Genomic DNA, 26763 nt, shown 5'->3' on the forward strand with positions numbered 1-26763 from the left:
GACCAGTGTTTCCTCCTCCTCCAACGCTCCCTGATTTTGTCTTTGTGCCTCTCAGGGTCTGCCAGAAGGGGAACACACGCACCCCAGCCAGCCAGCTCATAGCAAGACTCCCCAGCACACCCAGGAGCCCAAGGGAGCCCAGGCGGCAGGACCAGACCCCACTCACCACCCAGTGGCTGTCAACCGGCACGTCCAGCAGATCGACCCCCACTTGCACCTTCAGCGCAGCCAGGCGGACGCAGGCCAGACCTCCTACCCGTCTCCCGTCGCTATCTCTGTCAAACAGGAACTCCCATCCCCACATCAGGCCCCAGTGCAGAAGCCGGCGCTCTTCATCCCAACCACCTCTGGGCCTGGGGCTCCTCCGGGGCTGCCCCTCTCCCGGCCCGAGCCCCAGTCGGTGCTCAAGCAAGACCTTGCACCTCATCCTGTTTCCCAGAGACCGGTGGACATGGTCCAGCTGCTGACCGTGAGTTTTCTGTGCTGGCTTTTGATTGAATTATTGTTGGGGAGGGGTGCAGATGGCGGGGGGAGGCCTGGTGATGAACATTCAGTTGGGAAAGAGGGGGGTGCAAGTAGGAAGCGAGGGGCTGGCTGTGAAGGAGGAGGGCCCTGAGTGGGCCACAGAGGCTGGGCTCTGGCAGGGAGGCACTCGCCAATCTTGCACCTAGTTGTTGAAACCTCCAGGGGTGGGGAATCCTTTCGGTCCAAGGGCCGCATTCTCTTCCAGGCAACTTCCTGGGGGCCGCATGTCACCGATGGGCAGGGCCAGAGGCAAATGTGCATGGGGCAAGGATACATTTCAGCTGGGCAAAAACACGATGGGTTTGGGGGGTGCATTTGGTGGCTGGGCCTGAGGTCGCCCCCTCCAACTCTGCCCTGCTTCCTTGCAGTTATTCCATGGCTTTCGTCATTCACACTGAAGTATTCTCTCTCCGCGCCCCCCCCCCCCAATTTGCAGAAATACCCCATTGTCTGGCAGGGGCTCCTGGCCTTGAAGAACGACACGGCGGCCGTCCAGCTGCACTTCGTCTCTGGCAATAACGTCCTGGCACACCGCTCCTTGCCAGCCCCTGAAGGGGGACCTCCCCTGAGGATTGCTCAGCGCATGAGGCTGGAAGCGTCGCAGTTGGAGGGCGTGGCGCGCAGGATGATGGTAAATGGCTGGAGCAAGAGGCTCCTTTCTGAGGAGGGTCTTGCGCCTGCTGAGTCCGCTTGGCACGTCTACATTGGATTCCAGCCGCTAAAAGCATCTGTGAGACCAGGCTTCAGAGGCCCGTTCAATCTGCAGCAGAATTGCACATTGCAGGACTGAGCATGGCTGCGTCCTGTGGGGAAAGGAGGGGTTGTTCATCAATGCACATGAAATTACGTGTGTTGGTGCATCTGCTTTTGCAGGCGCCTGGAATATATGGCGCTGGTTCCTTGGGAATGCAGGGATGGGGCAGCACAGCACGTGCGCATGAGATGTGCTCTTCAGGGGTCTTGTCCTGCCTTCCAGGTGGAGAGCGACTATTGCCTGCTGCTGGCCTTGCCTTGTGGACGAGACCAAGAGGATGTTGTGAACCAGACGGAGTCGCTCAAGGCAGCCTTCATCAGCTACCTGCAAGCCAAGCAAGCCGCTGGCATCATCAACGTTCCCAACCCCGGCTCCAACCAGGTATGGGGAAGGGAGAGAAAGATGGGCTTGTTTCCTCCCCATAATGTGTTTAAATGCGAGGACTTATTTGGCTGTTGTTAGAATGCAGTGCCTGAGCATATGCAGAACGCATTTCCCTCACCACTGTGTGAACTTAATGAGACTTGTCTGCACCTGCTCTTCCAGGCAGGCTTGAGAGACATCCCCACCACATCTCCCCCGCTCCCCAGCTTTGCTTTGTTCTTTAGGGGATGCCACAGCTGAACTTGTGAAGCAGCAGCAAGGTGGAGCCTGTTGGGTTCGAATCACAGGAGCCCAGGCCTTTCAGCACAAGTGGCTCAGGGTCTGCCCTTTGTGCTCCTGCCTGGGGCGAATGTGTTGGCCATTGAGAGCTTGTGTGGTCACCCTTTCCCTCTCCTTTGTGTTTTCTCTATTCCAGCCTGCCTACGTCCTACAGATCTTCCCACCCTGTGAGTTCTCCGAGAGTCACCTCTCCCGCCTCGCCCCAGACCTCCTCGCCAGTATCTCAAACATCTCTCCTCACCTGATGATTGTCATTGCATCGGTCTGAGTGGCTTACAGTTACGGACTTCTTTCTCCAAGGCCCTACAGCAAAAACAGAGAGACAGTGAATGACGAAGGAAGGGAGGATGGACGGAAGGGATTGGACCCTCCTGCCCAAAACTCTGGCTTTGTAGTGGCCGCCATTCTACCTTGTATGTTTACATATTGCTCTAGTGAAGACGGACACCTGAGGCACTTCAACGAGGCAGACTGGTCCTGGGAGCTGGTGCCTCCTTGTGGGGGGAATGAAAGGAAGGCTATTTTTTTTAACTTACGAAATAACTTAAAAACAAAAAAAGGAGGAGGAACCAGAACTGCCTTTGCACTAAATCAGTGACTTTGGACCTTTGCACAGTTAAAGATTTGTTGTGGCGTTCAGGGTGGATGTCTCGATACACGCACGAACTTGCGTTGTGGACTTAGAAAACGCAGGACCTGGGAACTTCCGCTCCAGTCTGCGGGTCAAGGAGCATTTCACGATGTGTCTCCCCACTCCTTCTCCCGGATGACCCTGCGCGCTGCCCCCCTCCCCCCATGCTGCAGTTGCCTCCTCTTCCTCCTCCATCATCTGGGATGTACAGTTTACACTGAAGCAAAGCAAAACACAAAAGGGAGAGAACTATTTCCCTTCCTAGTGGGATATGCAGGACTCTGTGGGTGTGTGTACATAGAAATATATATATATATATAATATATATATATATATAAATATATAATACTGACTTTAAAAAGAAATCTGATCCCCACAACATACTTTTTTTTAATCTGTGCCAAAAAATGTGTTTTCAGAGAAAATCTTATTTTCATACTCAGACTTTGTATTTGTCACTCATTTGTAAGTGTGCTTCATTTAGACATTGCCGCCTCCTCCCCGCCTCTCCCTGTTCCTTCACATGTGGAAGTGTTATACACTTGTACAGACTTTTTATCTCCTCCTCCTCCTCCCCCCCCTGTCCTTGTCGTCCTAACAATTAATTTATGGAAATGTTTTCTCAGCGCCGTTTTGTTTTGTGTGTCCATTGGATTACAAACTTTATTAAAAAATACAAGACATTCCAGTCTTTGGTGTGCTGTGTGCAGCTGGCGGGGGGACTGTAGTTTATTTATTGTACTACTTTCAACCTCTTTGCCTTCTGCTAGCTTGATTCTCACCTGCTCCTTGCACTTGGATCTGGTACTTTAAAATTATTACACCCACTAGCACCCTTAACCCTAAAATGCCAGGTATCTTAATTTCAGGCAGGCAGGCAGAGCCTGCTTTTGCCTGTCACGGGAGATGGAACCCACGGCTGGTGTCTCAGCATTTTCTGTCAGTCACTTGAAATGTGTATGTAGAAGAAAAAGACTGGGGTGGCGTTTGAGGATGTTTGCTCTTCGTTCTTGTGGATTACAGTGGGGCCTTTAGTGCAGTTTAGTCTGGATCCAACCCTACAAAGAAACGATGCCATTTTAAAAAATGGAATTACATGAGGTTCTGCAAATATAGCATATATTTGCTTCAGGGTGGGTTAACTCCTTATTATCCTTTCTGGAGTGCGTCGGAGCAGAAATGTGGGTGTTGTAGCATTTACCTTACATGGTTTGAGGCCGTGCGAGAGAGCCCAGTTCCAAAATGAAGCGCCCCATCCACCCCCCTGGCTCATGGAGAGAGAAGCAGCAGCAGATGTACAAGGAGAAACCATTTTGTCAGCCAGAGGGAGTGCTGGGGTTCAATCTCCAGCTTCAAAAATAAATAAATGAGGCTGGTAAAGTTGTTTCAATTCACTTCTTCCCTAGCTGGAGCATCTTTCTCTACCCTGCCGCCTGCATCTGCCAAAATATTGACCAAATGCAGCTGAGGAGAATCTCTAGGAGACCCAACACTGATGACCTGCCATTTTTCAACAACCAGCTTCCTCATTTCTCAACCTCGTTGAATAATTGGACAACCAGAAAACTTTTTCTTTTAATACAGTGCTAAGGGATTTTTAAGGGACGCGGGTGACGCTGTGGGTTACACCACAGAGCCTAGGGGCTGCTGATCCAAAGGTCGGCGGTTCGAATCCCCACGACGGGGTGAGCTCCCGTTGTTTGGTCCCTGCTCCTGCCAACCTAGCAGTTCAAAAGCAAGTCAAAGTACAAGTAGATAAATAGGTACCGCTCCGGCTGGAAGGTAAACGGCGTTTCCGTGCGTTGCTCTGGTTCGCCAGAAGCGGCTTAGTCATGCTGGCCACATGACCCGGAAGCTGTATGCCGGCTCCCTCGGCCAACAAAGCGAGATGAGCACTGCAACCCCAGAGTCGGTCACGACTGGACCTAATGGTCAGGGGTCCCTTTACCCTTAAGGGATTTTTCAACAGGCTGCCGAGACAATACCCACCAAATAGTGTGCATTTTGAATCAGACGTTAGAAAATAATGGCCTTTATTTTGTTTCTAAATATTAACACAGATGCAGGAGCTTCGCAAATACAGAAATAATTATTTTTTTTACATTGGTAACGCCATCGTCACCTCTTTAAAATAGCTGCTTGTGAGTGAAGCTGGAGGCATTGGATGGGCAAGGAGGGAACAGCCAGCAGCACCTTAAAACCAAACCACACATGCCGCCCCCACCCCGACTGAGCAGCGTGTAGTACAATCCATACAGGTCCCCTTGCCCCTCCGCACCCAGCCTTCCCTTCACTCTGCAGTCTGTGGGGCCTCTGTGGGCAGAGAAGTGGGCTGGACCTCGTTGCCATCCCTTGTGCGGAAGAGCAGCTCCCCTGAGGGAATGACCTGTTCAGGCTGCCAGGCAGCAGTGGGAGCACCGTACTGCTGGTAAAAGTCTGTGTCCGCCTGGAACATCACCAGGGCTTGGGCTGTGTGGATGCGGACGTGCTGGGCCAGGCTGTTGGCATCCAGGAACTTCTCCCCGCAGGAGTCGCAAGCGTACAGGATTTGGGTGTTTGGATCTGGAAAGACAGGACAAAGCCAGAAGACAGCAAATTGCAGGAGAGCCGGGGTGGTCAGTCCCATCTGTTTCCTTTGAACGCGCTTCATCCCAGAGGCAGTCATACAGAAAGGCCGAGCAGTAGGGCCATGAGTGAATCGCTTCAAACAGCCCCAGCCACCCATCCTACAAATCATAGCTTTCCGTAAAGAAACCAGGGAGGTGTAGTTTGTCACAGGTGCTGAGACAAGGTGTAAGGGCTCTCCCACAGGACTACAATTCCTAGAGTTCCCTGCGAAGAGGTATTAAGTGTTAAACCACTCAAGAAATGTAGCTCTGGGGGGAGCTCTCTGCACTACACTTAGCACCAAAGAACTGCAGTTCCCAGGATTATTTTGGGGATGCCAGGACTTGTCTGAAGCGGCACGGCATTTTAAATGTCTAGTGCATGGGGTAGGCAACCTAAGGCCCGGGGGCCAGATCCGGCCCAATCACCTTCTAAATCCGGCCCGCAGACGGTCCGGAAATCGGCGTGTTTTTACATGAGTAGAATGTGTTCTTTTATTTATAATGCATCTCAGGGGTATTTGTGGGGCACAGGAATTCGTTCTTTTTTCTCTCTCCAAAGTATAGTCCGGCCCCCCACAAGGTCTGAGGGACAGTGGACCGGCCCCCTGCTGAAAAAGTTCGCTGACCCCTGGTCTAGTGCAACTGAGCCTGACAACAAAGTACACTTTGAAAACTTGTGCACACCTACTGCTCTTGCCCCTCTGGAGGGTAAGCAGACCCAACAGCATGGCAGGTGGCAGAGGTGAATTTAGGGCAAAGCCCCCCCTGACCGAAGCCCTTCTATTTGCAGATGAGTAAATCCAGGAGTGGGTGGCGCTGTGGGTAAAAGCCTCAGTGCCTAGGGCTTGCAGATCGAAAGGTCGGCGGTTCGAATCCCCGCGGCGGGGTGCGCTCCCGTTGCTCGGTCCCAGCGCCTGCCAACCTAGCAGTTCGAAAGCACCCCCGGGTGCAAGTAGATAAATAGGGGCCGCTTACTGGCGGGAAGGTAAACGGCGTTTCCGTGTGCTGCGCTGGCTCGCCAGATGCAGCTTTGTCACGCTGGCCACGTGACCCGGAAGTGTCTGCGGACAGCGCTGGCCCCTGGCCTCTTAAGTGAGATGGGCGCACAACCCCAGAGTCTGTCAAGACTGGCCCGTACGGGCAGGGGTACCTTTACCTTTACTTTAAATCCAGGAGTGAAGCTCCTTACTGTTACTAAGCACGTCTTCTTTTCCTTTACGTGCACTTTTTAAAAACCACCATCATGAACCTGTATTTAGGTACATTTAAAAGCCGGCTTTTAGTATTTCCCTCTTATATAGGGATACATGGATGAACAGGGACGCGGGTGGCGCTGTGGGTTAAACCACAGAGCCTAGGACTTGCCGATCGGAAGGTCGGCGGTTCAAATCCCCGCGACGGGGTGAGCTCCCATTGCTAGGTCCCTGCACCTGCTAACCTTGCAGTTCGAAAGCACATCAAAGTGCAAGTAGATAAATAGGGTAGATTCTGGCAGGAAGGTAAACGGCGTTTCTGTGCGCTGCTCTGGTTCGCCAGAAGCGGCTTAGTCCTGCTGGCCACATGACTCGGAAGCTGTATGCCTGCTCCCTCGGCCAATAAAGCGAGATGAGCGCCACAACCCCAGAGTTGGTCATGACTGGACCTAATGGTCAGGGGTCCCTTTACCTTAAAAGCCGGCTTTTACTATTTCCCTCTTTTATATAGGGGTACATGGATGAACAGCAAAGGGTGATGGGGCTGTAGCCCCAAACAGCTGGAGGGCACACACTGCTGCATTACTGAAGGATGCTAGGAAAAAAAGAGACCCTCTAGAAATCCAACATCTCTGATAACTGTAAGAGTTGCATCCCTTTTCAAGCTCAACCCCATCACCTGAAAGGCCAAAGAATGGGGAAGAGCATAAAACAGCTGGTCACGCATTGGGGTGCTGCACCCTTGTGGCCAGATTTCTATACTGCAAGCTTCTAGAAACAGCCCAGCTTTGTGTTCTGCGCAGTTACCGAAGGTCTGAGCTGTGACAAAGAAAGCTGAGCCAAGGGCCTCCTTTGGAGGGGTAGTGGCCCACACGCTCCCAGATGGACGCTCACCTGCTTCCTGCACTTGCTTCACAGCCTTTGTTATTTCAGCCTTCAAGGCTTCCGTCTCGTCGGCTGTGACGGGCGCTGCCACGGGGACCACTGCAGAGGAGAATCACGGGGGAGTTGAGCAGCACACAATGGAGGCCCCGTGGTCACCCAAGCCAGCAGAGGGGCCCTTTGCATTGTGGTGGGGACCCTTCCTAGCAGCGGGGAGGGGTTAAGGAGGGACTGAAATACGGGGCGTGGGGGGAGAGAGAAGACACTAAATACCCTAGCAAAGATTGTTCCACGGACAGCGAAGAGGCCATAGCTTCAGTGTGTTAGATCATCTGCTTGGCAGGCGGGTCCTAGGCATTCAGTTTCCAGCAGCATTCCCAGCCGGGGAAAACACCCCATCCCCATTTAAAACACTGGAGATACTGCTCCTCAGCGTAGGCAATGAACAAAGGAGGAGAAAAGCCACCCTGCCCACAACTATTCAACTTTGGGTGAAAACCAGAAGGCTTCATTTGTTTGGATTTCAAAATTCAGCTTCCCAGCTCTTTTGCAACCTCCTCTATTTGCCAAGGATAATAGAGTAATAATAATACAGAATGAAGCAAGGGAGGAGGAAAACACAAATTGCTCGGGGCGCTCGTGAGTGTTGCAAGCATTCCTTTTTAAGGGGAGAGCCCCACCCGAGTTCTCCCTCAGGCTTCTCAGGTAAGAGAATGGCAAGGCCAGGATCTGCTGCTCACCTGTCAGCTGTGTGACTGCCGTGGCCGCCAGGGCTTCCGTGGCCAGAGTCACCATCTCGTCGGAAGCCACGGTCACGATGTTGAACTCGTCGCCCTCCCCGTGCTCCAGAACCTTCATCCCGGCCTTGCCCTGATGGACCGTCTTGACGTGAGAGCGGAGGTTGTCCACACGGTTGAAGCCGCGGCCGCACTTGTCGCAGAGGAAGGGCTTCTCGCCTGAGGGGGGTCCAGGACGGAGCAGAGGCCTCAGCAACCTGCCAGCTGGCTGCCTCTCACTTTGGCCTCTCCCACAGAGAGGTCCAGCAGGGCCCCACCACTGCGTAACACTCCCTGCTCTGCACATGACTATCACAGTCTCGCTGTGCCTATTCTACCTCCACCGTCTTGAGGCAGTTGAGCTCTCAATGGATGATACCAAGTGGGGAGGGTGCTGCTTTTGCACTCGGGTCCTGCTCGTGGGCTTCTCTATGGGGCATCTGGCTGGGCACCGGGAAGACAGTGTTTGTGTCTTGCCAAAATAAACTTCAAACCGCCTTGAAGCACGGCTAAAACAAGAATTCTCTGTAACAACAGGCATCTTTATCAGGGCATGTGGCGGAGTGCGCCTGCCAGAATATGCGAAAGTTTGTGAGCCCGTCTCTCTGGCCAAATAGCTGAAGGGTGCAGAGATCTGCATATACAGTGGTACCTCGGTTTTTGAACGTAATCCATTATGGAAGATCGAAAACTGTTTCAAAACATTCGAAAACCGGAAACTCAATAGGCAGCAGTCAGGCCTCAGGATCTTGCACTCAGTGGAAGCCACGTAACATGTTCGACTTTGGAGGTGTGTTTGAAAACTGAAGCATTTACTTCTGGGTTTATGACATTCGAAAACCCAAATGTTCATCAATGGAGACGTTTGAAAACCAAGGTACCACTGTAGTTCTGTTTCTTATTTTATATGCAACTTGCAATGTAAATAATAAAGAATTTAAGGAATGAACTGGATAGGCACGGTGGTTATTCCTGATGTGGGAATTTACCAAGAGAAAGCTGGACTGATGCTCCTGTGCAGGAAGACTTTGAGTAACTCTGCTGAATTGAAGAAAGCTCATGCACTAACAGACAGGAGGCCAGAGTGGGCCTGGCTGGATGCAGCTGCCCCAGGGCTCTCAGCCAGACTCACCTGTGTGGATGATGATGTGCTTGGAGAGGTCACCCACGTTCACGAAGGCCTTGTTGCAGACGCTGCACTTGTGGGGGCGGATGTTGTCGTGGTGGCGGATGTGGTTGGCCAATTGGCTGGACTGGACGAACCTGAGGGGGGGGCACAGAAACAGAACTGAAACGTGTACAGGACTTCTAGGTATTCAAAATGTTTCCCTGGATTGATTTAACAGAATTTATAGGCTGCTTGACTGTAAAACAAACCAACAAACCTCAAAGTGGTTTGCAAAAATACGAAACAAGATTTTCTTTTTCTTTCAACAATAGTCCAAAAAGGTAAGCTACTGAAACGAGCTAAAATTCAGCTTGACTTTCTAAGCATTCGGACAGGCTTCTCTAAGCATAGGTAAAAGGTAAAGGGACCCCTGACCATTAGGTCCAGTCGTGGCCGACTCTGGGGTTGCGGCGCTCATCTCGCTTTACTGGCTGAGGGAGCCAGCGTACAGCTTCTGGGTCATGTGGCCAGCATGACTAAGCCGCTTCTGGCGAACCAGAGCAGCACACAGAAACGCCGTTTACTTTCCCGCTGGAGCGGTCCCTATTTATCTACTTGCACTTTGAGGTGCTTTCGAACTGCTAGGTTGGCAAGAGCAGGGACCAAGCAACGGGAGCTCACCCCGTCGCAGGGATTCGAACCGCCAACCTTCTGATTGGCAAGTCTTAGGCTCTGTGGTTTAACCCACAGCGCCACCCGCGTCCCTATCTAAGCATATATCTATATAAAATAATTGGAGGGCCCAGTTTAATCTCCCGCCCTGCCTCCATGTTTAGCAAACTCCCCCCCAAAAGCTCAACACAAATACTTTGTTTTAGCACTGGGTACACAGATCGCCTCCTCCCCCCATGCAAAAACACAGCCCCCAGCCCAGGATGGATGAAGATGACCCCTGAACCCTGAAGCTCTCCCTAGGCCAGGCCAAGAGCCAAGAGAGGGGCCCACCTCTTGCCGCAGCGCTCGCAGACGTAAGGCTTCTCCCCGGTGTGCTGGCGCACATGGGCAATGAGGGAGCTGGCTTGAGTGAAGGCCTTGCCACAGATCAGGCACTGGCAGGGCTTTTCACCTGGGGAGAGAAGGGAGGGGAGGGTAACATCACGAGGGCGCAGGGATGGCCACCTACTTGGATGGCTTGAGGACTACAAGCTTGCTTTATTGTTAAGGAAAGGGACCACGGCTCAGGGGCCGAGCTCCAACTTTGCATGCAGAAGGTCCAAGGTTCAATCTTCCGAGGTTGTCCCTCCCATATCTTCCTAATGTTTGTGGGGTGTAATCCATTGGTACAGTCAAGGGCAACATTCCTTACTTCCCAAGAGTGGGCACAGGCAGGGGGGCACCCAGTCAGTGTAACTTCTTGTTCCACTGGTCTGGAGCAGCCTCCCCCTGCATGGGACCTGGGAGATGCGCATGGCTCTGGCTGACTCCATCAAAGAGCCGAGTCATGCAGCCATTTTCTCAGTCGTCTCATTCTCTCTCTTCTTATTGTTCTTTTGCTGCCATGCTGCTCTCCTGCAGCCATTTTGTTATCTTAATATAATTTTGCTGTCTGCTGGCTCTCAGCCAGCAGCACATGAGTTCAGTTCCCTATGAGATTAACTCACGCTTTGTTTGTGTAACCACTAAAGTAAAGTCTGCCTTTCATGGATCACATCATGAATTAAAATTTGAGTAAACGTTGTGTTACTTTGCTCAGAAAGACTCTTGTCTTTATTCTTTTAAGAGGGATTAAAGTGGACACCAGGAAATAATCTTAACTAAGAGATTCAAACGAATTCGCAAACTAGCTTCTGGCTATATTGAGGGCAATCTGCTCTGCTACATCACTTCTTTTTATGATACGATACGATATCTTTATTGTCATTGTCCCATACAGAACAATGAAATTGAAAAATCTACATAAGACATTCAAACTCCCCTAAAAACTCTGAAACCCCATTTTTAAATACAATATACTCCCATAGAGACCCCTTATACTGCGTTTAAAACCAGAATTGCATTTGGGTAGAAACTGTTTCTCAGGTGGCTAGTCCTAGTCTTTATAACGCTGTACCTTCTTCCAGAAGGCAGTGTGCAACAAGGGGAGAAAATACTCTTGACAAGGTGTATACAAACATTAGACGGGCATAGCATGCGTGAAGGAAGGATAATACTTATTCAATATATCCTTTCCTACTATCCTTAACATTCCCACAATGTTTAGCTGGAATTTCCACGTAACTTGAAGCAACAGATTCTAATGACAAGGGAGGAGATTGCAACTGAACACGAGGAAGAATTTTCCAACAGTAAGAGCTGTTTGACAGAGGCCTGGGAAAGCGGCGGACTCTCCTTCACTTCCGACTCCATAGAACTATGATCCTATGAGCCCCAGCAGGTCAGGGCTGGGAGAGAGCAGCTACAACGCCTTCTCCCCCCCCCCCCCCGGCCAAACTCACCCGTGTGGATGCGGACGTGGCGCTGCAGAGCCCCCGGGTCGGCAAACTGCCGCTGGCAGTGCACACAGATGTACGGTTTCTCCCCACTGTGGATGCGCAGGTGTCGCTTGAGGTTGCCTGCGGGCGAAGGAGAAGGAAATGTGGAGAGGCTGTCGGAGACTGGCTAGATTTTTTTTTTTTAATTTGCATTTTATTTATTTGTTAACATTCTTATATTACATCGGTAAACGTTGTCATATTACATTACAGGACTTACTATAATTTCCAACATGTATACAAAAATTATATACAAATTTTTTATACCTAGAAAGAAAATGAAACAAAAAAAAGGGAGAAAAAACAACACCCCCCCCAAATCATATACATACCAACACACTAGACTTCCTGTCTTTCCCATTGTATATTCCTTTTTTACAAATGAATGTACTCTTATTATTGTATATTTCTTTACATATGGAGACTGGCTAGATCAGGAGGAGTGGTGGAAACCGCCTTTCCCCAGGGAAAGCGCCGAGGGAGAGGATTTGGATCCAGGCCTCCTGGTGGTGGACAACTGGACACACCCCAGAGGAGGGGAAGAGCAGGGAGGTACTAGAGGCTGGGAGTTTGGAGACTGAGGAAAAGGGGGAAACGAGCAGGTGCCCCAACACGGAGTAAAGACGGGAGTCAGACTTGGCAGCTTCACCCCTGCCAGTCTTTCTGCCGACAGCCTCTTTGCTATAGAAACAGAGAGGGGCCCTTGGGGCCCACTATAGAGGGGCCCAAAACACAGGGAATGGAGCCAAGTGGGAGGTGCAAGACAGCCCAAGCAACTGCTTGCTATAGTGGAGTATATCTGAGGAGTCCCCGAGTCCTTACGGGGTCCTTGCTGCAGGATCACATTCACCCGGTGCTATACCAGCTGCACTGGCTCCCGGTGGAGTACAGGATCAGGTTCAAGGTGCTGGTTTTAACCTTTAAAGCCCTATACGGCCTAGGACCCTCGTACCTACGGGACCGCCCCTCCTGGTATGTCCTACGGAGGACCTTACGGTCTTCAAATAAAAACATCTTGAAGGTCCCAGGCCACAGAGAGGTTAGGCTGGCCTCAACCAGAGCCAGGGCTTTTTCGGCTGTGGCCCCGATCTGGTGGAACGCTCTGTCACAAGAGACTAGGGCCTTGCGGGACTAGACATCTTTTCACAGGGCCTGCGAGACAGAGCTGTTCAACCAGGCCTTTGGCCAAGGCGCAGTCTGACCCCCTCCTTTGGTAATCCTCACAGAACTCTAGCCCAATGGTTGCCATCAATTTGATTTGAACTGATTTTATAATGAATTGATTTTAGAATGCTGTATTATTTTACTGTTGTTAGCCGCTCTGAGCCTGGCTTCGGCTGGGGAGGGCGGGATATAAATAAAATTTTATTATTATGATGTTTTCTGTTCTGATTCCTTAACAAAACGACAAACTGCAAGTGAGCTCGCGTTGCCTCGTTTCTCTCTGATCTGCAAATGATCGACACAGGCCCCAGACAGGCTGCGGGCAAAGGAGGCCGGGGGCCACCCAGCCCGTCTGGGCGACCACCCAAGAGCCACATACCTGACGTAGTGAACTGCTTTCCGCACTCCCGGCACTTGAGGGGTCCATCGGCAATGTGGATCTTCAAGTGGGCCTTGAGGTTCCCCACCTGGCAGCAAAGGCGAGAGAGCGGCTTAGAGAGGGGGTGGGGGGTGGTCCCAAACACCCGCAGGCGTTCCACCCCCCCCCAGCCCGAGAAGGGGAGCTGCCCTCCAGCCCCCCAGCCTTACCTGGTTGAACTTCTTCTCGCAATGAGGGCACTTGTGCTCCTTGTGGGTGTCGTGGGTCTCCAAGTGGCGCATCTTGGAGGTGGGGTCGGAGAAGGAGCGGCCGCAGTAGTCACACCGGTAGGGCTTCTCCCCGCTGTGGACCAGCTGGTGGCGCTTCAGGTTGCCCGAGGTGGTGAAGAGCTTGCCGCAGTCCTCGCAGCGGTACTTGGCCTCCCCGGTGTGGCGCTTCTTGTGCAGGTTCAACAGGCTGATGAGGCGGTAGCTCTTGCCACACTCCTCACAGCTGTATGGCTTCAGGGGGCTGGGGGGGGGGAGAACGGGGGAGAGGGAAGGGTCACCGATGCTACCGGCCCACCTGACTCCACAACTAACAGAAGCGTAGAATCCAGGGTGGGCGAGAGGGAATGAAGGACAGCTTTGCAGAAAGAAAAGATGCCGTTAACCGGCGGAACCCCTTGCTGCAGGGAGGCGCAACAGTAAGGCGGTTTTACAGAACAGCTTCGTGCTTAGCAGGACGGGCTGGCACCTCAAAGGCTGTGGTTGTTTTTGTTTTAATTATGTATTTTGTGTTTTCATCTTGCAATTTCATATTGTGAACTGCCCTGAGACCTGTGGGTATTGGGCGGTTTACAAATTTAATAAATTTGAAGGGACGCAGGTGGCGCTGTGGGTTAAACCACAGAGCCTAGGACTTGCTGATCAGAAGGTCGGCGGTTCGAATCCCCGCGATGGGGTGAGCTCCCGTTGCTTGGTCCCTGCTCCTGCCAACCTAGCAGTTTGAAAGGACGTCAAAGTGCAAGTAGATAAATAGGTACCACTCCGGCGGGAAGGTAAACGGCGTTTCCGTGCGCTGCTCTGGTTCGCCAGAAGCGGCTTAGTCATGCTGGCCACATGACCCGGAAGCTGTACGCCGGCTCCCTCGGCCAATAAAGCGCTGCAACCCCAGAGTCGGTCATGACTGGACCTAATGGTCAGGGGTCCCTTTACCTTTACCTAATCATGATTTTATGGGAAGGTGGTCCTGGGTGCCAACGTCAGCTTTGTTTAACTACAGCCGAGAGGATCTGCTCGTAATGCCCACCAAGAGGTCGGAGGCTCATGCAGCTTCCCCACAACCCTGGGAGGAGGATGGCCGTCGTCGGCTTTTGCGCCATTTATGCAGACAGAAGCTGGGCGGGGAAGGCTGAGCTGTCAGCACGGGCACCGCACGGCCACCACGACTGCCAACGGGAATCCTTCCCTCCCTTCAGTGTGGTGTAGTGGTTAAGAGCGGTGGACTCGTAATCTGGTGAACAGGGTTCGCGTCTCCGCTCCTCCACATGCAGCTGCTGGGTGACCTTGGGCCAGTCACACTTCTCTGAAGTCTCTCAGCCCCACTCACCTCACAGAGTGTTTGTTGTGGGAGAGGAAGGGAGAGGAGAATGTTAGCCGCTTTGAGACTCCTTCGGGTAGTGATAAAGCAGGATATCAAATCCAAACTCTTCTCTTCTTCTTCCTTCACGAGGTTGCCCATCCCACCGCAATGCCTTCCCCTCCTGGATCAGCCTCGCTGGCCACCTACCTGTGTGTCTTCTCGTGCGCCTTGCAGGCTGCCGGGTCAGAGAAGGCCTTGCTGCACTCGCGGCAGGTGAAGGGCTTCTCCCCGGTGTGGATGCGGATGTGCCGCTTGAAGTTGCCCGTGTGGGTGAACTCCTTCCCGCAGTCCTGGGGGGGGGGGGGAAGAGGAGGAGCCGGCTTCAGTGGCTGGTCCCAAGGGAGCCCCCTCACCCTCTCGCAAGTGGACGCATGCCGAATTTTCCAACTTTCAATAATTCCCAAAATGAGGGGTGGTAAAAAAAAGTTGTTACACGACTCAGGAATTCAAAACCTATTGCGGTTTAATTAACATAATTTAGTTTGGTAAAGCACTATGTAAAAAATATGAGGAATTTTAAAGGATTTTAAACTTGCGTTACTATTTTTCATGGGGGGGAAATGTGCGTGAAATTGCATAAAAATCATCAAAAAGCGATTGCACCATCAGATTGGCTCACCAGGTCTGCCTGAGCGTAAGAGACAAAGAGCAGAAGCAACAAGAAGACAAGAAAATGTAAGCAGAAATAAGCAGGATGCATCAATGCCATCAAATTAAATACAAAAAAAAATCTGCTGATGAAAATGAACGGTTATGAACGGACATTAGGAAAACCAAGTATGACTTCCACTTCTAATAAAAAGACGGAGTACAACGCATTAAAGATGCATAATGCTTGCAGAGCATCAGATATGGTGTTGGGCCTGCGTGCCACAGCTGCCGCCACACCACTGTCGCCTTCTTCTGTGCGCGGTGAGCCAGATAGAATATATCTCTACTACTTCACTCCAGAGAAAGGCTCAAAGAAACACCAGCTGAAGTTATTGCTTGTAATCTTGTAGAAGGGCACTGATAACCCACCTGCAGGCCGTTAGAGGCAATTCTACAAATGTTCACACCAGTCAGGAGGGTGGTGCCATGCATCAGGTAGAGGTCAAGCTCAGTCGTAAGCTGATCTGGTTGGTTTCTGCCCTCCACACCGAGTTCCCCCTGTGACACGTGATCATGGCATCCGATAGGGAGGCCTTGTCCAACAGCAAATGGACAGGTAACGTTGGCAAGATGCAAGATGTTGCTGCTGATCTTGATATGGCTCCTTCGTCCACCATACTCTCAACTGGAGAGCCTCTTACTTCTCTTCAGTGTCATAAAGGATCTGTCCTACTGTTTGGCATCTGTCTGTCTTGAGAGACAACTGAGCAGTGTGGCTACTGATCAAGCATACAGGTCACCCAGGCCATAAGGACAGGATCTGGCCTTTCTTAAAATTGGCCCAGTGAGCTATTCAAGGTGGTTGGTAACAGCACCCAGGTTTTGTTGCAAAACCCCCCAACAACTTAAGGCCGATAGTGAAATACATGGTTTACCTGTCCTATCACTGTTGGTTCAACATCAAAGTAAAACATTCTGAGGTAGAAGGTCCATGCCACATCATGTTTCAGCCGCAGAAAGTTAGGCTGCAAAAGGTGGCTGCAACAGATGCTCTTTGGCCAACCATCCAGCGCTCAGCATGGTATGCATTCCGTGAAATGATAATCTCTCACCTCGCACTTGTGGGTGACCGACCCGTAGGTCTTGGACTCGGTCCTGTCGCTGTAGGTCCCTGAGCGCAGAAGCCGGGCCTCCCCTGCGTTCTCTCCCCCGGAGTCCGTGCCCCCCGACTCTTCCTCATCCTGGGAGTTGCCGTTGGCCAGCTGGGCATCATGGGCCTGGGAAGGTACCTCGGCCTCCGGCGGCACTGTCCCCTCGCCCTTGCCTTCCAGCTCCACCTCCATCTCAGAGGGCAGCTTCAGGTCAGAGGGCTCAGCTAGAGACACAGAGAGAAAGAAGCAGTCAAGTGGGCCACCTGCGCTAGACGCCATCTTGTGGGAGCCAACAGTGTCTAGGCGGCTGCAGCTGCCTCCCCCAAAACCCTTCCCCCTGTAGCCTCCTGGATTACATTCACAAAATCAGCAAGGCGGGCGGGGTTTCTGGAGGGCATCTAGCCTGACCCTCTGCTAAGGATCGGGATCTTGCAATGTACAGCCCCCTCCCCAACAGAAGGATGCCCAGGCGATGCTTCTGAGCCTGAGGTGGGTGGTGCCCCCCTGGCCAAAGGAGCCCCCTAAGGTATTGCCAAAATCTGCCTCCCTGCCTTGTCCACCTGCATGCTCTGCCCTCTGGAGGAACAGAGAGGACAAAGGTCTGCTCTGCCTCCCCCCCCCCCCCCGGCAGCCTTTCAGATACTCGGAGGCCATCTTCCTGAAATCTTCAGCTGGGATCCCTGCATTGCAGGGGGTTGCGCTAGAGGATCCTCAGGGATCCCTTCCAACTCTGCAATTCCATGGGCTACTTTTAAAATGAGGCTGCATTTTAAATTGCATTTTAACCTGTATTTTCTCCCCGTATTATGTTTTTATTGTAATTTTACTGGTGTTAGCCGCCCTGAGCCCAGCTCTGGCCGGGGAGGGCGGGGTATAAATAAAATATTATTTTTATTATTAAATAATAATAATAATAATAATAATAATAATAATAATTATTCTCTGATTCTATGAACCTGGATCCTGCAAGCCTCATCTGTTGCCCTTCTGAGGTGATACAAGAATGTTCTTTCCGAAAAGAACATTCTTGGTGCCCTCTTGACCTACAGGCGTCATGGGCAAAGGGAAAGCAAAGATCCTTTGGGTGCCACACAGAGATCACCCCCAGAAGCACCCAAGAAAGGTTTTCCGCTCTGCTGCTGTTGCCACTCACCATCCTCTGCAGCCCTCGAAAGGGCGAGTTTTGGAGCAGCGCTGCTTTCCCCAGGGGAGGAGTCTTCCGTCTGCGAGGTCTCGGCCACTGGGGAGGAGACGTCGTCTTCCACAGCTGAAAAAGGAGAGGAGTTGGTCACATACCCCTCAGCATTAGTGACCAACAGCCACGGGGATAAGGGGCAACAAACAGGAGAGAGGGAACAGGAAGCAGGGCAGGATTTGATGGGGGAGGGAAGGAAACAGACACCCTGGACTCTCAGACGGAGCCTGCTGCAGATGTTAAAATCAAGTCCCACCCAAGGTGCTAGATCTCATGAAAGCTGAGTAATACAGTCTTCCTAAAGATTTAGTTTGAATTTCCTCCTCTTGGGTCTTCAGATCCCACACCAGCCTTCCCCAGCCTGCTGCCCTCCAGATGTTTTGGACTACAGCACCCAACACATCTGGAGGGAATCAGGTTGTGAGGGAAGGCTGTCGTGCACACGGATCACTGGGCTGCGATTCCTGCATTGCAGGGGGTTGGACTAGATGGTCTTTGTGGGACCTTTTTATTCTCTGTAGGAAACTTTTGAAGCGTCTTAAAATAAGCTCCACTTGGATTTTTGGCCCATTTCATTGCATCAGGCAAGGCACCCAAGGTTTTGAAACAGATTTTTAGGTTTTGTTCTGAGATGTTTCTTTCTTTCTTTTTAATACTTTTTATTGAATGATTTTATGTTACAAAAAACAATACAAGCATACTACCACTAAATATAATTAAGAAATAAAAATTACATACATCAATATTTGGTTTGTTATTTGTTATTTACCGTCTTATTTCCTCCCAAACATTCCATACAAAAACACACATATGTGCAGACACCCACACCCAAAATGATAATAATGAAAGTAATTATTTTTCCCCTTACATCTTCCAAAATCTTTTCAACTTTGACTTCCTGTCAAGTCCCTTTGCATATATTTTATCTTAAATCTTTCTACAGTGGTACCTCGCAAGACGAATGCCTCGCAAGACAAAAAACTCGCAAGACGAAAGGGTTTTTTGTTTTTTGAGCTGCTTCGCAAGATGATTTTCCCTATGGGCTTGCTTCGCAAGACGGAAACGTCTTGCAAGTTTGTTTCCTTTTTCTTAACACCGTTAATACAGTTGCGACTTGACTTCGAGGAGCAACTCATAGCACGCGGTGTGGTAGCCTTTTTTGAGGTTTTTGAAGACTTTGGCGATTTTTGAAGCTTTCCCAAAACTTTCCCGACACCATGCTTCGCAAGACGAAAAAAATCGCAAGGCGACAAAACTCGCAGAACGAATTAATTTCGTCTTGCGAGGCACCACTGTATATAAATTTTCCAATACATTCTGAAAACATAATAAATCCTTACTTGTTGTCCACCTCCTTTTAGTTCCTTTATCACTCGAATGCTAGCATGGAGTCAAAACTATTATTGTATTTTTGAACGTATCTTCTATAACCATCCCATTTTTCCGCAAATTTTTGCTTTGAGTTTCCTCTGAGTTTGCTAGTCAATTGAGCCGTCTCCACCAATTCCTGTAATTTGATTTGCCAATCTGTTATTTTTGGAGCCTCCTGATCTTTCCATCCCTTGGCCACAAGTATACGAGCCACTGTGGTTGCATACAAGAATACCTTAGATTTTTTGGGATCTCTTTATCTAAAAGACCTAATAGAAATGCCTCCGGTTTCTTGTTCTGAGATGTTTCAGTGTGCCCTGAGCTTTGGGAGAGGACTGGGATAGAGGTGGAGTTTTTTTATAAATTGCTACGGTGATCCCAAGCCAGCTCTCTCCCCACCACACGGAGGTTTCTCCCAAAGGAAGCCCCCTGGTACCAAATCAGACCACTGCTCAGCCAAGCTCAGTATTGCCCACACCGATGGGCAGCAGCCCACAAGGCAGGGAACATCCTCAGCCAAACCTGGTGGTTCAGGGGATCGAACCAGGACCTCCTGCATGCAAAGCAGGTGTTCTACCGCTCAGCTACTGAAAACAAAGGAAACGCTAGTCCTTGTGGCTCCACATAAAGGGCTGATTTAAACAGAGGCTCAGGAAGCGACACTGGTCCATTTGGCTCAGCATCGCATGCGCTGACTGGTGGCAGGCTCTCTGGAGACGTCAGGATTTGAACCCGGGTCGCGCTGTGGGTTAAACCACAGAGCCTATGACTTGCCAATCAGAAGGTCAGTGGTTCGAATCCCCGCGACGGGGTGAGCTCCCGTTGCTCGGTCCCTGCTCCTGCCAACCTAGCAGTTCGAAAGCACATCAAAGTGCAAGTAGATAAATAGGTACCACTCCGGCGGGAAGGTAAACGGCGTTTCCGTGAGCTGCTCTGGTTCGCCAAAAGCAGCATAGTCATGCTGGCCACATGACCCGGAAGCTGTACGCCGGCTCCCTCGGCCAATAAAGAGAGATGAGCGCCGCAACCCCAGAGTCGGCCACGACTGGACCTAATGGTCAGGGGTCCCTTTACCTTTACCTTTTACCTTCCAAGGACCAAGCAAGAGTGTTTCAACTGAGCGAAAGTTTTCATTTGCTTATTTACTGTTTGTGCCTTTCACTAAACCGTTCCAGGGCAGATCGTGAAAATACCACAATGCAGACAAATATGATTTACACATTTAAGTCCGGCTCTATCCAAGACCCCTGGTTCCCGGTGCCTACCTGAGCCCTTGCCAGCTGCACATTCAGCCTCCTCCTCCTCCTCTTGTTCCTGTGTGGGATCCATGGCCGCCTCCTTCTGGATGCTGCTAGGTGGGGGCTGTGGGGTCTCCTCCAGATCCCGGGGGGTCTCTGTCTCCTCTTTACCCCCACCAGCCGTTTTCTCCTGCCCTAGGAAAGAGAGGGGCCAAAACCAACTAGGACAGGCTCCTCTCAGCTGTGACCTCAGGAGAGCAGCTCTGCTACCAGATGCTGAGCCCCCACCCACTTACCCCATCTGCACAATGGGCACAAGGGCTGCCATGATGACAAGAACTTGAGGAGGTGCTGGGGGAGAGAAGGGTGAGGAACGCCCTGCTGGATCAGGCCAAGGGGGGGGGTGTCTCCTTACAGATGCCCTCTTGGTGGACCGCAAGCTTAACATGAGCGAACTGTGTGACGCAGCAGCTGTATTCTGCCCTGCCAAGATGCTCAAGGGTCTGGAAACCAAGCTTTATGAGGAACAGTTGAGAGAACTCCTCTTCCTTGGCAGGTGCTTTTGTTTGATTATTTTTGTACAATTTGTATTAAGTTTTCCTATTTTACATTTTAGAATATTCATTTAAACAACCTCAAATCAATGACTTCCCTTCTTCTCTTTCCACGGCTCAACTTACATACCATAAATCCCTGCATATTTTACATAAGCTAAATCATTCAGTATTCCATCGCTAGATCCATAAAAAATTATCTACACTGTTGAATTTATCTAATACTGCCAGCGTTTTTAAATGTACACAATTTTCACCCATGTATTCAATCAACATTTTCCGATCATCTTTAAACGTATGTTCTTCTTGTTCTCTTATTCTATAAGTTAAATCTGCAAGCTGTGTATATTCTATCAGTTTAAGTTGCCATTCTTCTTTGGATGGGACCTCTCTCGTTTTCCATTTTTGGGCTAACAAAACACCGGAGTGGCATACGTAAATAGTCTTTATTGACACCTGGGAATTTCCATCTGAATTATCCCCAACAAGAAGGATTCTGATTTTTTGGGAAAGGTACTTAAACATTTCCCCCTCCAATTCATTATAAATTATTTCCCAATACTCCTTTACCCTGTGTTACAAGTCCAGCACAGTTTTTAAGTAGTGGCTGTGTGGCCATCTGTAATGGATGCTTTAGCTGAGATTCCTGCATTGTAGGGGGTTGGACTAGATGACACATGGGTTCCCTTCCACTTCCAATAATCATAATAACAACAAAAATAAATATTCGGGAGGGATAAAATGAGGAGGGAGAGCTGCCGGCCATGGCGTACCACAGGCAAGGCCAGAAGGTGCAGAAAGTGATGGAGCAGCCCATCAACATCACCTTCAGATACCTACAGAATAGGTCCAGAATTCAGGTGTGGCTGTATGAACAGGTGAACATGAGGATAGAAGGCTCTATTATTGGATTTGATGAATATATGAACTTGGTTCTGGATGTTGCTGAGGAGATTCACTCCAAGACAAAATCAAGGAAACAGCTGGGTCGAGTCATGTTAAAAGGAGACAATATTACTCTTCTACAGAGTGCTTCTAACTAGAAATAGCTACCGAGTCTGTTTTGCTTATTATTTTAACCTTTAAACCTATAGAAGAAAATATGCAGTGGTTTAATAGTATCCCTCCCAATTCTACCATTGGTGTCTGAAAAGTGAAGAATGAAGCCAGTTACTTAATTTGTGCTTGCATAATTTTCAATAGCTTTTCTACATTGGTGTTGAATTGTAGTTCTTTATAAATAAAACTTTTTGTTAAAATACATAAATAAATAAATATTCGACTGAGACCCCCTTTTGGGGCTCACGGACCAATCTCCAGAGATCCAACCAGGGATCACCCAGAAATCTACAGCAGTGCCCCCTGTTACCTCCCTGCTCACACAATTACAACCACAGCCCCATACCAGCTGTCGGGGGGTCTCCCGGGCTCTCCACTGCAGCTTCTGCCGGTGCCGACAGAGTCCTCAGGGAGTTGCAAGCGCTGATGATCTCCTGCATCTGAAGGAAGCCGGCCACAGCCAAGACGTCCTCCACGTTCTCCAAGCTCAGGTTCAGCTTGGATGTGTACATGAACTCCAGCACCTGCTCGAGACCTGGAACAGGCACGGACAGGCAGTCAGCGCAGGACAACGGCTCTGCTCTGCCTTCCACAGTTGGAGGCAGCAATGCTTGTGGATGCCCGTTTCTGGGAACCACAGGAGGGGAGAATTGCTCATGTGCTCAGTTCCTGCTCGCAGGCTTCCCATAGGTGCGTGGCTGGCAGGAGGCAGGACTAGATGGGCCATTGGCTCTGCTTATGTTCTTATGACAGACCATCATGGACTTCCCCCACCTGCAAGTAAGGCAGAGTGAACCCTAGTGCCAAGGGCTGGATGGCCCAACAGGCAAATTGAGCACATAGTTTAAGGCAGGTGTCAGCAAACCTTTTCAGCCGTAGGCCGGTCCACGGTCGCTCAGACGTTACAAGGAGCTGGACTGTAATTATTTTTTTTTGGGGGGGGGGGGAATGAACGAATTCCTATGCCCCACAAATAACCCAGAGATGCATTTGAAATAAAAGCACACATTCTACTCGTGTAAAAACACCAGGCAGGCCCTACAAATAACCCAGAGGTGAATTTTAAATAAAAGCACACATTCTACTCATGTAAAAACATGCTGATTCCCGGACCGTCCGCAGGTTGGATTGAGAAGGCGACTGGGCCGCATCCAGCCCCCGGGCCTCAGGTTGCCTACCCCTGGTTTAAGGCATCCGCAACAACAATTTGAAAGAATTTGATTTTAAAAAATAGAAAGCCATCATGGGAAAAAGCCAGATGTTTGCCAGAACCTTCCTCTGCACACTCTTCTTTTAAAAACTGAATCTCATAGTTTTACAAAGCTAAAAATGAAAACAGTAAAGGCAAGAAACACCCCATATTCCCCACCCTCCCTAGCCATTTTTCTCTTCCTTTTCTATGAGTTATTCCTACCTAAACTGGATGGGGTGGGGGGGGGGGACATGTCTTGTTCATGCAGATTAATGTGAAGAAATCAGACCCAGTCCTGTGTCGCACATGACATACACACACACACACACGGAGGTTACGCTGTTTTACAAAATAAAATTATATTTTGTGGTTTAGTATCCAATTTTATTTATTTTAATTCTGTAATTTATATGGTGGGACATGGGTGGCGCTGAGGGTTAAACCACAGAGCCTAGGACTTGCTGATCAGAAGGTTGGCGGTTCAAATCCCCGAGACGGGGGGTGAGCTCCTGTTGCTCGGTCCCTGCTCCTGCCAACCTAGCAGTTCGAAAGCACGTCAAAGTGCAAGTAGATAAATAGGTACCACTCCGGCGGGAAGGTAAACAGCGTTTCCGTGCGCTGCTCTGGTTCGCCAGAAGCGGCTTAGTCATGCTGGCCACATGACCCAGAAGCTGCACACCGGCTCCCTCAGCCAATAAAGCAAGATGAGCACCGCAACCCCAGAGTCGGCCACGAATGGACCTAATGGTCAGGGGTCCTTTTACCTTTACCTTTTAATTTATATGCCGCCTCGAAACTTCAAAGAAATCTCTAGGCTCCTTCTGGGGACCAAGGAGGCACCCACTGCTACTTTTCCGGGGGTGCAGCAGGGACATCGGGGGACAGGGTACTGGGTGGCCCAGAGGCACCGCCAGGGCCGAGTCATACTTCCCCCAAGGTGGTTTTTGCTCAAGCCTGACTCTGCCTTGGATCTCTGGCCCAGAGGTGGGAGGGTACAACTTGCCCCATAGTTTTCAGAAGGGGGCCTGCTGCTGTTTGCCTTGCATGGGGAGTGCAACGTGGGTCCCTTACTCTGGACTCACCTTGCTTGACTTACCTGTACTTGTTAAGAGACTTGGACTGGACTCTGGGAGGAACCAGGGTTCAAATCTCTGCTCATTCATAAAGCTCTCACTCTCCCTAGGGGCCAGTCACTGCCTCTCAGCCTAACCTAGGGTTGCTGTGGTAATTAATTGAGGAGGGGGGAACCATGCAAACCACCTTGAGCTCCTTAGAGAAAAAGGCTGGATATAATGCAATCCATCAGCTCTGCAGGCCCCTTCCTGTGGGACACCTGCACAACCTAGGCTGGCTGCTTCAGGACCTGGTGGTCATTTGGGCCCCTTGCAACTGTTATCCTGGCCAGCTAGTCATTTCCCTCAAACCTGCATTTCACAGACCATTCAGGCATGGGATAATATCCCGCAACCCCATCCGCCGCTGGGCCCACCTGCCGCGTTGCTGATGTCCAGGTGCACCACATCCTTCTGGTCCACGAAGAGCATCCTGAAGTATTCGCTGCAGGCCGCCAGCACTGCCTTGTGGGCCTTGAAGTCGATGCCATCCACCACAAAGGTGCAATCGCACAGCAGGCCCAGTTGCCGCTGCTGGTTCAGCTGCTCCAGCACCTGCTTGCTGTGCTGAGGGAAATCCATGGCTGCAGGGGGAAGAGGCAGGAGGCCCTTGAGCAAAGACGCCCCTCCTCTGACTAGGCGGGCTTCCCTCTGCCCCACGAATCATGCCCTGCCCAGCCGAAGAAAAGCAGTATGCAGTTCCAAGCCTTCACCATCTGTCATGGATGTTTGCGTTTTGATACCTGCATTGCAGGGGGGTTGGACTAGATGACCCTCAGGGGTCCCTTCCAACTTTACAATTCTGTTGACAACCACTTCTGCACAACAGAAGGGGATGGGGCTTAGCTCTGTTGGAGAGCACCTGCTTGGCATGCAGAAGGCCCCAGGTTCAATCCACAGTGGCGCCTCCAGGTAAGGCTGAGAGATACTCCTGCCTGAAATGCTGGAAAACTGCTAGCAGTCAGTGTAGACAGTATTGAGCTAGATAGACCAACAACGGGATTCAGTATAGGGCATCTCCCTCCTTTCCAGGAACAGCCCAGCAAAAGTGAGGCCGGATCCCCCTGCAGCAAATCAACACACTAATCCTGAGGCACATCTGAAGAAGTCTGACAGCTGTCATTCCAAACAGCCTGACCCTTCCAGTTATATCCTCTTTTTCTAAGATGTGTATTTGCAAAGGGCTCTGCTGCCCTTAAGTGTTGCTGCTCTCGAGATGAGGCAAATCAGCTTGTTCCCATTTTACAGACACTCAGACAGGCTGAGATGACTTATTTCTTTGGTCTGGGGCCCAGGTGGGACTTGAACCCAGCTCCCCTCCTCCAACACCTCAATCTCCTCCTTCATGGGGCCAAACTCCCCATCCCACCCCATTAAGAGCACCCATCACCTGCCCCCCCAACAACAACGCAGAAAGTGAACAGGCAGCAAAGGCTCTCCCGGGTTTCAAGCAAGGGTCTCTGTCCCAGCCCTCCCTGGAGATGCTGCCAGCAGGGACTGGACCTGGGGTGTTCTGCATGCCATGCTCCAACCACTGAACAACAGCCCCTTCCCCTCACCCGAATACGCTTTGAACCCCCAAGTCAACTCTGTCACAGGCTTCCTGCCCCTCACTGGAAAAAAGGGGCACAAGAAATAATCCTAACCGGACCTTTGTGTCTCTCCCCCACCCTGAACAAGCAAGTCCCACCACCCCACATTCCTTTTTTCCTATTTTTAATTTCCAAATTGTATTTCCAAACACAATACAAATGTTACTGACCTGGATTTCCGCACCTGACACTCGGGCGCTGTGTGTGTCTTGGGGGGGGGGGCAATTGGCCTCCACAGGCGGGCAGCGCCCCCAGTTATCCCCTTCCTCCTCTCCCCCTCCCACTGCTCGCTTTCCTGAACCCCCCCTTAACCTCGATCCCCCACCGCACCCCCCCTATTGCCCCCCTGCTTGTTTCTTCTCCCCTCCGGCCCCCCACCCCACCCCACCCAGCTTGCCGCCTATTTCAATGCCCCTTCTTAGCTCCCCCTTTACCGGCAGCCCCCTCCCCCTGACAGGCAGCCCCCCCCACCCCGGCTGCCTTCCGGCCCCTCCCCTTCCCGGCCCCTCCCCTTCCACGAACCCTCCCCCTGCCCCCACCACCTCCCCGCACCTGCTCGCCGGCGCGCGTCACATAATCCCGGGCGGGGGCGGCGGCGGCGGCGGCGCTCAGAGTGACACGGAACAGACAAAGGGCGCCGCCATCTTGGGCCCGGGCGGAAGCGGCGTCTCCGTAGCCACCGCCCTCTTTCTCGACGCGCATTTTTTTCCCCCTCTTTCGCTTTGCGTCCCGTCTCGCCGGCGGAAAAGGGGCGGGGGCAAAGGAACGGCTGGCACGTGACGCAGGCGGCTCCGCCGCGTCTCTTGGCCGCCATGACACCAGAGGCAGGGACAAGCACTAGAGGCAGCGCAGCTTCTCCGGGGGTTAGGG

General features: G+C 51.1%; 2 protein-coding genes and 1 pseudogene across 12 annotated transcripts in view; 2 read left to right on the plus strand and 1 right to left on the minus strand.

The window, feature by feature from the left end:
- SPEN (spen family transcriptional repressor) overlaps positions 1–3256 on the plus strand; it is a 67740-nt gene extending 64484 nt beyond the window's left edge. For all 9 annotated transcript variants that reach the window (XM_077931139.1, XM_077931140.1, XM_077931143.1 and 6 more), the window contains 4 exons: positions 56–469; positions 962–1156; positions 1502–1660; positions 2079–3256. In XM_077931139.1, the coding sequence (XP_077787265.1) occupies positions 56–469; positions 962–1156; positions 1502–1660; positions 2079–2210 (900 nt within the window). In that variant the 3' untranslated portion in view covers positions 2211–3256. The remainder of the gene's footprint in view (positions 1–55; positions 470–961; positions 1157–1501; positions 1661–2078) is intronic.
- Positions 3257–4589: 1333 nt separating this feature from the next.
- ZBTB17 (zinc finger and BTB domain containing 17) lies at positions 4590–26591 on the minus strand. Of its 3 annotated transcripts, none has more exons than XM_028741401.2 (15): positions 26446–26591; positions 24679–24885; positions 22344–22532; positions 20412–20579; positions 17734–17847; positions 16542–16804; positions 14986–15128; positions 13425–13725; positions 13216–13303; positions 11637–11753; positions 10147–10267; positions 9166–9296; positions 7998–8213; positions 7270–7359; positions 4590–5135 (listed from the first exon to the last, which is right to left on the minus strand). In XM_028741401.2, the coding sequence occupies exons 2-15, from the start codon at positions 24881–24883 to the stop codon at positions 4864–4866; spliced, it is 2418 nt and encodes an 805-aa protein (XP_028597234.2). In that variant the 5' UTR covers positions 24884–24885; positions 26446–26591; the 3' UTR covers positions 4590–4863. The 3 variants fall into 3 exon arrangements, with proteins under 3 accessions (XP_028597234.2, XP_028597235.2, XP_077787273.1); XM_028741402.2 differs by lacking the exon at positions 26446–26591 and adding an exon at positions 26064–26205; XM_077931147.1 differs by lacking the exon at positions 20412–20579.
- Positions 21702–22017, plus strand: LOC114602782 (small nuclear ribonucleoprotein E pseudogene; annotated as a pseudogene).
- Positions 26592–26763: the final 172 nt, after the last annotated feature.

Source organism: Podarcis muralis, chromosome 7 (genome assembly GCF_964188315.1).
Source record: "Podarcis muralis chromosome 7, rPodMur119.hap1.1, whole genome shotgun sequence".
NCBI classification, from domain to species: domain Eukaryota; kingdom Metazoa; phylum Chordata; class Lepidosauria; order Squamata; family Lacertidae; genus Podarcis; species Podarcis muralis.